This window comes from Manacus vitellinus, unplaced genomic scaffold (assembly GCF_001715985.3).
Source record: "Manacus vitellinus isolate BGI_N305 unplaced genomic scaffold, ASM171598v3 scaffold_24_pilon, whole genome shotgun sequence".
NCBI lineage: Eukaryota > Metazoa > Chordata > Aves > Passeriformes > Pipridae > Manacus > Manacus vitellinus.
Genome location: NW_021939798.1, coordinates 2105246 through 2116618, shown reverse-complemented (window position 1 = coordinate 2116618; position 11373 = coordinate 2105246). Strand labels below are relative to the sequence as shown.

General features: G+C 46.1%; 1 protein-coding gene across 1 annotated transcript in view; it reads right to left on the bottom strand.

Moving 5' to 3' along the window:
- Positions 1-11373, bottom strand: part of STX8 (syntaxin 8) — a 124351-nt gene that overhangs the window by 90401 nt on the left and 22577 nt on the right. Inside the window, exons 5-6 of the mRNA XM_029960054.1 lie at positions 3145-3269; positions 1655-1747 (exon numbers count right to left, since the gene is read on the bottom strand). Of these exons, the coding sequence (XP_029815914.1) occupies positions 1655-1747; positions 3145-3269 (218 nt within the window). The remainder of the gene's footprint in view (positions 1-1654; positions 1748-3144; positions 3270-11373) is intronic.

Sequence of the window (11373 nt, the reverse complement as noted above, 5' to 3'; positions counted from 1 at the left end):
TTCTCAGGATCTGAGCAGTTTTCTCAGGATCTGAGCAGTTTTCTCAGGATCTGAGCAGTCTTCTCAGGATCTGGTTGCAGTCAGCACAGACAATCCTCACCATTTCTTACTCCGAGCACTCGGGAAAGTTTCCATGTTTCTCTAAAGAGTTGCCTGAAGCTCAAAGAAGAGCCCACATGAAAACACAAGACAGACAACATTGGCACTATTTGCATTATTTGTAAAAAGGAAGGTTAAATACATTCCCATTTCACAGATGTTTCGAGGCTCATTGCTAGAAGAAGTCTGGCACGTCCTGCGGAAATGTGACGGTACAAAACAGTACCTTCAGGGTCCCAAAAACATACTGGTTTGGGGAAACATCCCCCACCCCCAACAGAGGGAAATGAGACACAGATCATGTATTTTCCTGATGAGAAACCAAGGTTTCACAGAGAATCAGTAAACATGCTCATGCTCCCCACCTGTTTTCTATTTAGAGCAAAAAAAGGCAATTAATATGACTTTTTAAGCAACGATTAGTAGAAGAAACCTACAAACAGAGATTCCTAATTGAAAATGTCTTTACTCACATGAGACAGAGGATCAAAATATGACAAGACCACTAAGCACAGTCTCTCCCAGCTGCACAAACCATTCCTTAACAACCTTCAGATTAATAAACAAAGACATGCTCTAGCCATTTCATCTCCCTCCTGGATTTAGCTGCATACAAAAGGCAAACAGGAGAAAGTCACCCTCTGACTTAACTCCCCTTCAGAATGGGGCTCCCAAGTAGTACATCATGTTAATTTGGGAACCCCTCCCTCTGAGCAGACACGCAGAGAGATACGAGGGGGGAAATCTCCTCGCAGGAAGAAGCTGATTTAAGGGTATCATTTATTAGCAAGTAAAAGGACATTTCCCCTCTCAGTGGTGAAGCACAACACAAGCCAAGGGTAAGCCATATGGGTGAAGCCTTTGTGTGAGGGAGAAAGCTGGCAGGGCTCCACGGCTCTAATTGAACTATTACCATATTGTGAGAAATGAAAAAGTCAGGAGGGCTGGAGGATCTGCTCTCCCAGGGCCAGTTCATGTCATGTGGACAATTAAGTGAGTAACAAAGCGTATTCACCAGGAGAGCAATTCCACCATTTGGACACTGGCTTGTTTTAAAGAACATAGGTGCTCTTCTAGTTCAATATTGCACTTAATTTGACACTTGTTGCCATGAAACCTTCCAAATCTAAATCATTTGTAGCAAACAATGCAACGCTTCTCCTTTAATTGCTGGCTCAAGACTTTTCCATGTAGTTAATAAGGAAAGACACGGAACGAAAACGCTCGAGTGAAACCCTGCAACACATAAAAGCTTACCATAAAAACTGTCATAAAACAGAAAAATGCAAAAGATTAAGTACAAAATTAATTTTGCTCAAAAGACAGGCTTGGGAAAAACTTCCCAAGCGTTAGACACTGCACACACACAACTGGGACTGGAGGGAAACACAATAAAACCAGGTGATGAACAGAGAGAATCTGCAGTGGTTGCTCATAAATAAACTTTACAGTGTCATCTGGTTACTTTGTGGGCAGAGAGAAGTGGAGTTGTATGAGGAGTGAAAAAAAATAAATCCCAGTCTTACAAAAACGTGAGGCAAAATCTTGTTCTTACCATTCTGTTCATCCAGCTCATTCCCAATTTCCTGTCCCATTTGCTTTTGCCGTGATATGATTGAAGAAAGAGCATCCAGTCCTGCATCTTGTTCTGCACCAGAAAAATATATTAGATTACATGAAAAAGTTGCTGATGTGCCAGGCTACACAAACTACGTAGAAGTGAATAAAAAGATCCACTCTGTGCTTAGAGAGCTAAAATGTATTAAGTAAAATACATCAACACAACATGAAAACTAATCATTATGGGAACAGCGCTCTTAAAATAATGGAAATGATGGGTAATTAATTCCTCTGCTCTGGCTGGGACACTTTACTGAGGGTCCCAAAAGAAAAAAGAAAATAAAATCCAAGAATTCAACATTCAGTTGTTACTCAGTCATAAATGCAGGGGATTTTCTGGCACACAGAGTGAGCTCCTGATTAGCCTTCTTAAATTTTCCAAGCAACTTTTAACATGGATAAAAGAAAACAGGTGATGCAAACACCAAAGAATTCAAATGGTTTTTTTAAAGCTGCAAGAGGATCCAAAATGTGTGAGAGAACCTGAGGGAGAGGGGACACAGGGGACAGATAAAATTGATGTGCTGCCACCTCTGCAGACACTCCTTTGTGAGGAGCTGCCAGTCTGTTGGCACCACATAGGCCTCAGGAAGCCCCTTATCCAAAATGTGCAGCTCTCCTTGCCCAAATCTGCCAGGAAGTGGCACAAGAAGAGCTGCAGGAGGCTGGAGGGTCGGTGCTCTGACCACCTGCACAGCAGTGATGCTGCACAGAGCAAGACTGGCAGTGGCTGCACTCCAGGATGGGCAGGACCCCCTTCCCTTCAACAGGATGAAGGTCTGGTCCCCCAACACCTCTTTCAGCCTCCCTTTAATTACTCCTGGTGTAATTAAAAACTCAGGTTGAGGTTTCTTCTGGACCATCCAGACAGAGCTCAGAACATCTGAGCAGCATCTACAGGTATTTCCATGCAGGCTGAAGTGGGTCTTATCTGGAGTCTGATTTCATTCAGTCACTTCCAACACTTTGATTGCATGGAAATGACCTCATTAACCACCTGATGTCCTCAGGCTGAGGTTTTCCAACACTTCCAAAGTTACAGATTCCTTAAGGATGATGAGGGCCAAAAACTAAAGACTCCTTTTGGATGAGTTCATTCCCACCTAGTTCCAACTCAACAATCCATCTCATGCACCCACCAACACCACTACACTCAGTGCAATTACTGTGATCACCACTGCAAACCAAAACCATGAACATGGTCAAAATCAGGTCTTTCAAAATCTGATTTAAGAAGATGCTTCTAGTTAAGAACATGGCAAGCACAATGCTGCTCCTGCAAACACAGAAAACATCCACCTGGAACTGTTATGTTTGACAGCTCCAGATAAGAAAATTCCAGCACAGGTGGGTGTGTTATTATTCAAATAAGGACTCCTCTCAGAGTGCCAGAGATGCTCACAACTACCACAAAGACTCCTGTACCTTCTATGATCCTTCTCTGCTGCTGCCTGAGATCATCAAAGCCAAGCCCTCTGGTTTCCTCCGGTTCTTCCAAGAGCCACGGGTTGGTGACACCTCGTTTGACCCCTCCTGTCATTAGGCTGGATCTGAAAATAACTTCAGTAAGTAATTTTCAACACAACCCCCCCCAACTGTTGTATAATTTGCCCCTCCCAGAGAGGCTGACAGACAGCAGGACAAGCATTTCCTGCACTCCATGGGGTTCTCTGCAATCCCAGAAGAAATCAGACAGGAAAGAATCCCACGATCTCCAATAACAAATCCATCTCACAGGCCCCATAACACTGCCACTGGAAGTGGTAAGGAAGGAGAGAATTCATTTTGCAGTGAATAATCAAAGTACAGAGTGAAATGTATCACATATTGTATAATACATTGAAATGTATACCATGTACTGTATCATATATTGAAATGTATACCATGTACTGTATCATATATTGAATGTACACAATGTATTGTATAATATATCCATATCAAATGGTGTTTGCAGGTAGAACACACAGCATTCAAAACTGCCACAAAAAGAATGTATATTCCTGGGAATACACATCGTTGTTCCTGTGTTTGTTCCACGACCAAAACACTGCTACAGACTCAAAGCTTCCAACAGCAAAAGGATGCATTCTGCTAATACAGATGCAAATCAGATGAGACTTCTAATTCCCTGCAATCCTGACTAACCCTCAACAGCAACATTGCTGCATTTCAAAAACTGCTGATGGACATCACACAGCTCCCCTCCTACACCTCCTAATCTGGCATCGACCTGAACAAGAAGCCAGGAACACACACTTTTGAATGAAAAAATAATCAAATGATGGGTTTTCTTTTAAAAGAATTATGACTTGAGGTTGTTCATGTTACAGACAGTTCCCTGGTGACAATGGAAACCAAATTCTCCATGTTCAGGGCACATAAATCCAAGCAGTAAAATGAAACACCACTTAAGTGTTTTTCTCAATACCAGATTTCTGGTTTCTGCCTTGTAGCTCTTCATGGGTTCCTCCTACAAGACAAATCTTGTATGAGAGACTGAGAATCACCTAAACCCAGAACTGCAACTCAGGTTTGGGGACGAGTCGTGGTAAGATTTGTTCCTCCACAGCAGATTTTGCTTTCTGCTTTGTTTTTCAAACTCTGTTTTTTATTCCCATTTTACCTTTTCCCTGTTCTTTCCCAAAGCAACTCCACAAAGAACACAAGAACAGAGAGCATTTTCAGGGTCTCTCAAATTCTCAAGTTTTTTAATCACACTAAGAGCTAAGTTTATATTTTGTAATTGTTTTGCTTGTTTAATCGAGTCCAGGTCCTCCTCCCTGAGCATTCTGTGGCCAAAGCCCCGTGTCAGGAGTTCACTCTGCACGAGGATCAGCGGGGCCAGGAGGGGCCAAGAACCTGCTGACATGGGCTCAGGGTGAAGGGGATCCAAGCACAGCCCAGAACTTGCGTCGGAGTTCCTGGAGGAATTGTGGTGAACTGGGGACATCTCCTGGCCGGGAGATGGATCAGCACTGCTGGAAAACAACCCAGCACTGAGTGAGTCCAGGCACACTTCCCACCACACTCACAGCCACACGTGAGAGCTCTTCACCTCTTCTCACTGAACGTTATAGTGTGGTCATGGGACTTCATCTCTTTATTTGTCACAATTAAACAGGAATATTTTTGCTAGAAGCAACTAAAAACCACTTATTGTAAACTACACCATCTCCCTTAAGCACCCTGGTGACGCTGAACACCAGAGCACACCCAGCCTGCCCTGCTGTGCCACAACCAGCTGGATGTCCTGGGCAACAGCACAGAGGAGCTGGGATTCTTCTGCATTCCAGTCCTCACACCTCCATTAAAACTTACAGGTACTTATCAAGGCTGGGAATCTGGCTTGGTTAGACAAAGATACACACACCTGAAATGCAGTTTTACACATCACCTAGCTTTCTTCATTGCTTTGGGGGATTAAATATGCTCTTCTATTTCCCAGTCTCACAACTGCCACCAGGTTCACAATGGAACACGATGGACACTGCACTTCTGAAGGTGGAAAAACCATTTCAGTCGACCCAGTTCAGCAGTTCAATTAGCAAGGATACAAAATCCAGGGGAACATCTGACAAAATTACTTAACTAAAGCAAACAGAACATAAAGCTCTCTGCTTGCTAAAAAGAGCACAACTATTTCTGCCCGTTAAAAAAAAAAGCCAAGGCAAGCAAATTTGCAATAATTTGCAGCGCTCGCTCCCTCCCTCCCCCCAGTGATCTGCCCTGTTCCTGTAGGTTGGGTCATGACAAGGGGTCTGCTCGTTACAATAATCTTTTTGACATGTTTGGTAACTACCTTCCCACACAACACAGCAGAACTTCCTCCTTCCTCTGATCTTGCCATGTTTCGCTTTGGTGGTGTGAAGATTAAAGCTTATCCAATTAGCCACCCACTGCCTCCGCCAAGTTAATCACGTAAATCTTGGAAACCGTCACAGAGCAGTGGAGTGTGGGGATGGCTTTTGATTATAGGAACAGATTTAACTAATTACAAGGCTCAGCAATGCACCCAAGTATAAAAGATGATGGGGGTTAAAATCAGGGAGCTATGTCACCGCTTAACAAGGGAGGGCTTATCTTCCAGAGGGCATTGTTTCACTGGTAATTCTTATAACACTTCCCAAGTAACTTAGATTAGTCAACCAGCACTTACTTTAGACCAAGGCCACACATCGAGGCTTAGACCGATCAGCAAGACTGAGTTTTAAACAAAACCTGGGTCATGTGACAGCTGGGTGGATGATCACTTGAACATTCCCTTAACGATACTGTCCCAACTGGGGTCTTTGAAGCACCCAGGGCACCTCAGCTTGGCTTCACAGGTCAGTGCCCACGGCCACAGTGAAGGGCCAGGGCATCCTCTCACTTACGGTTTCACTGCTCACACTGCCAGGCAGTGTGTTTTTAGGAGGCTCCAAGCTAATAAATAAAACAAGTATCATTTTAAAGCACAAAACAAAAGCACTCTCTCTCCCTCTAAAAAGTCTGGGAGAAGCCACATGAGCACAGGCACTTCCAAATCCCTCCAGTTACTATCCCAGGTGGAGATTTCCCCAAAAGAAGGGGCAGCATTCCCTGCAGGTGGCAGAGGACCTCCCAGCCCCACCAGCACAAGAACTGGTGTTCTCATGTTCAAGGAAATGCTGTGTTGCTCTTGACACCATTTACCTGTGGTTGGGTTAACTGGTCCCACTGGCTTCAAGGGCTGGGAGCTGCACATGTTGGCTGCCTCATGGGATGCCAGACAGAGGATTTCCAGAACAAAACCACCCTTCAGCTGCTCCAGGACCACCAATTCTTGCCCACAACACCAGCACAGCACCTTCCCACCACAGAGCAAGTTGTTCCCACCCACCTCATGCATCAGTTTTGCTATCAAATATTACTGTCTTCTTTCTACACCATCCCTTATTTTCCAAGCAAGACTGGACATAGCACAATATGAAATATATTATAACCCAGCTCATACAGTTCTCAGTGAAACAGTCTCAACTCTACAGCCCACCTGCACCCCTCAGGAATGAGAGCTATGAGAAAGAAGAATTCTTTCTAGAAAGAAGCAGCACCTTGTATTATTACACCCAGAGAAAAGGCAGAGGGACAAACCCACTCCTGTGAGACCAGTCCAGGTCACAAAATGCTCAACAACTCCCTCACCTGCCCCTCAGACCCTGTGACGAGCCCTCCTGGGCCCATCCAGAGGCTCTGGGCAGGTCTCACTTGGCATCTGTGCCCACTGCAGCCAGGCCACAGGGACCCAGGGACACAGCTGGGACAGGAACACCCTGGGCAGGGAACCCCATGGAGTTCTGACCAAACTTCAGGGGTAAAACCCACACAGGAGCTCAGCCCTGAACCTGCCCTGCTACAGACACTCCTTCCTGAGGGTGCTGAGCCCTGAGCCTCAGGGACAGCCTGTGGGCTCAGCCTGAAGTGCCTGAAATTATGGAGTTTGACTTGCTGGGCTTAGGAATCCCTCTCTGCTATTCCTTACAAATCCAAGGATATACAGACAGACATCCCAGGTACAGAGACACAGGTGAGGGGGTGAGGAGGGTGTTGGACAATCCTGACCACATGGCCAAAGACACAATAATCCTGGAAAAAGCCTGCCCCACCCCTAGATTTGATCTCACAACTCAAGCCTCAGGCACTATCAAGGATGGGCTCCTGGAGGGACAATTCACCTCTTCTCCCACCCTTTTCATCCACCTCCCAGACACCAAAGGCTAATCTCACTCCAGGTCAGAACACCATAGCTGCAGCTGGGAGGGCTTCCAGCAGTAACTGGGAGGGAGGAAGGACACCAGGAAGGAGTTTTAAAGGCACTTAAACAACTATTTTTTATTTTATTTCCTGAAGAGCATTTGCCCCTCCACAAACAAGAGTCAGACTCCCAAAAGCATTAACACCTGATGGCTCATGGATTGAACCCGGGCACTTGATGCCTGTTTGGCATTTGGCAAAATTCCTGTTGGGATCAAAAATGAATCACCTCACATCTGACAGAAACGTGTTTAAACAGGAAAAATGGTAACCCACGTTGAAGAAAAATGAACTCTTCTAAAATGTACCCATGGTAGCTCTTGCTGAAGGTGCTTTGTGTCACTCAGGTATGAAAAGTTTTCTATCTTCTTGAGAAATTCCAAGAGAAATCAAGAAAGGCCAGTTAATTTGTTTGTTCTCTGGTGATTGACATGCACAGTCTGTTGACCTGGTCAGACAGGAGGAGGAATATTTCAATTCCTTTGTCCTCACAAATGTTTAAAGTCTCAAAGAAGTTCAACATGTGATTCCCAGAAAGCCAACATTTCTGGTTGCTTTTTCCACTTCTGCTTTTCAAATGGTGTGAATCCACAGGGAATTCTGCCCCATTCCAGTCTCTGTTACAACAACCTGCACAGATCTCTCTCCAAGGAGAAAAGAGGGGAGAAGATACTGAAATTGCTACTGAAAACCAATTACAGGAAATTTAACTGACCCTGCTCAAGGGGAGTCACGTCAACAGCACAACCCTTCCCCTGGAAAATTCCAGTTGCATCTTAATTAAGGCTGACACGCCGGAAGGTAAAGGAATGCTGTCCCAAAGGAATGGGGTGTCCTGCCCCGTGTGCTGGCCCCAGTTGTCACTTGGGATCAATAGTGGAGCATTAACAAACTGTACTGCACAACCAGGAACAGCTCTACAGCAGCTTTCAAAGGAGGTAAAACTCACTGAATGGTGACCGAACACAAACGCAGATTAATTCTGGTGAAACCCTCCCAGCTCCAGGCCATGGGCACAGCAAATATGTGATCAGTGGTGCAAGAAGGTTAATGAAAGGAAGGACTGCTGGAAAAGTGTGTGCTGTCACATCAGAGATGGATTAGATACGGAAAACCAGCCCAAAACCCAGGACAAGTGTCACTGCAAGAACTTCATCAAACAACAGGTGCTGATTTTTCTAATGCAGGGGAAAAGCTGAGGCTCAGCCTCAGACACAGCCCAGAGTGGGCTCTGCCTCCCAGGGAAACCCAAAGCTGGGTCACAACTCTGCAAGGATTTTAAAGGACCCCTGAGCTGGCAATGGCAGCTGAACCCCATGGAATGTGTGGGCTCTGAGCCCCAGACCAGCTCCTTCCAGCTCCTTCCAAGCCCTTTCCAAACTCCTTCCCTACCAACCCACACACAAGCCAGGCTCAGGCAAGAGAGGAAGGTTGGACTTACTGGCACAAGATCCAGGCCCTGACTATGTCTCTGCCTGTACCTCTGAAAACAAGACCCAAGAGGGAAACTTTGGAAGGGGTGTGAATTCACCAGACAGAATAGTTGGAGTAATTTTATCCATTTTTAGTAAGAAGTTAAAAGAGAACTATAAAACAGCAAGTGTTGCAACACTAGCATAGAAATACTCTCTCTGATGTTATCTTGTGCTGGAAAATACTGGTTTCCCTGATCATTTCTAATGGAGCATGAAATTATCATGGGATTTTGATGTTTTCCTCCTGTTTGCCTTGACACCTTCTTGCTTGAATCCTCACCCTGTGCCTGCTCCACAGAAGTACCATGACAACACTGTCCTGCCACAGCAGGGATGGCCACATTTCCAAAGGTCACATCACAGAATATCACACAATGTCACAGAATCACAGAATTTGGCCAGTTGGAAGGGACCCACAAGGATCATATCAGTTAATGGACTGCTCAGAGCAGGGGACACAAAAGGGCTTCACAGTCCCTGTAAACATTTTGCCCACTTGTTATTTCCCATGTTGTGGTTGACTCAGAGATAGGTGTAAGAGCCACCACACCAACTGGGTCTGCACAGGGCTCTGGAGAATCCAAACCTCAAACAATTGCTGTATTCCATCAAAGTCTGCAGCTTTATGACCTGCAGCATGTGCTGCACTGATGTCTGGTTATGCAAGCATGACAAACAAATCACAATCACAAATCACGGGATGGTTTGGGTTGGAAGGGACCTTAAATTCCCATTCCACCCCCTGCCATGGGCAGGGACATCTTCCACTAGCCCAGGTTGCTCCAAGCCCCGTCCAACCTGGCCTTGGACACTTCCAGGGATGGGGCAGCCACAGCTTCTCTGGGCAACAAAGGTAGCACAAACATCAACACTAGAGAAGGAGAGCACTGAAACCAACCCCTACACCACGTCACTGAACAGACCCTCACAAAACACAAATACAGATGGGAATGCAGAAAACTATCAGCTGAACTTTGAGTATCTCTTCTACCTGCTCCAAGAGACACAAAGAAAACAAACTGGAAGAAAAAAAATCTTATTTTCAGTCATTGTGGTAGGACACAACACTCACACTGGTACCCAATTTTTTACTACACAATAGCTTCAAAGTTGTCTCTGGCACAGCACAGCACTGATTCTCAAAGATATCTACAGGGAGGGGGCAGAGGATGGCCCAGGCTCTGCTGGGGGGGCCCAGCAATGGCACAGGAGGAACGGGCAGGAACTGATGCCCAGGAAGCTCCACCTGGACAGGAGGAAGAACTTCTTTGCTGGGCAGTGACCCAGCCCTGAACAGGCTGCACAGGGAGGGGGTGGAGTCTCCTCACCGGGGATATTCCAGAACCCTCTGGGCACACTCCTGTGCCATGTGCTCTGGGATGGCCCTGCTGAGCAGGGAGTGGGACCAGTGACCCACTGTGGTCCCTTCCAGCCTGACCCAGTCTGGGATTCTGTGAACATCAGAAAAAAGGCTCACATATTGCCTCAAAAGTGCAAGGACTTAAAAGTATATGAAGTTTTTTTCTAAGACTGAGAAAGGGGAGAAAGTTCCTCAGGAGGGCTCTACCGCTCCCTCCCACAGGTGACCTTCCACGTGCACGTGCACAGTGCAGGGCTGTACCTGCTGCAGAAAGGGTCCAGTGAACACAGTGTGTTAGGAAACGCTGCCACTCAGAAGCACAAACTAAAAATTAAAAGAAAAATCCGTATTTCTATTGCATGTGCACACTGCAGCAGCACAGTCCCACTCCTCAGAGGCAGGAGCTGCAGCAGGGCTCAGCAGAGGGGAGGATGCTCTGCTCAGCCACAGAGTGACCCAGAGCACACAGGGAGCTTTGTGAGGGCTCCCAGGGCACAGCACAACCCCCCTGGGACCCACTGCAGCCTCAGGGCTCTGATCCTACACATCACCAAAAGGGGTGCCTGGGCCCAAAAGCCATGAATCTTTGAACATTTCTGAGAAAGGATGTTCTCTTTTTTAAAAATATGAGGTTTTAAAATGAAATTTTACCAGTTAAGAGTAATCTCATTGACCCTGGAAACAGAGCGAGCTCTGCCCTCAGAGACTCCAGTTCCGTTTCTCCTCTGCAGGACAGATCTCCTGAATGTGCAAAGGAAAAATTAGAAAGAGCAAATGCAATTATCTGTGCTGGGGTTTAGCCAAAATGGGTAACTCTCACATGGAGCAGTACTGGTGACCTGTGTGGGGTCAGCAGACAGGTAAGTCACACTCTGACGGGGGGGTTCCATTTTTTGCATGAGTGTTTGCTCAGGGATCAAAGCAGATCACCCAGGGAACCATGAGGATGTGTCTGAGGCTGTCCCTCAACCCCTGCCACTTCAATTCCAACATGCCACGGCCCAAATCCTGTGCTAAGGTGGCAGATCCACTACTATTTCCTAGAAAGGA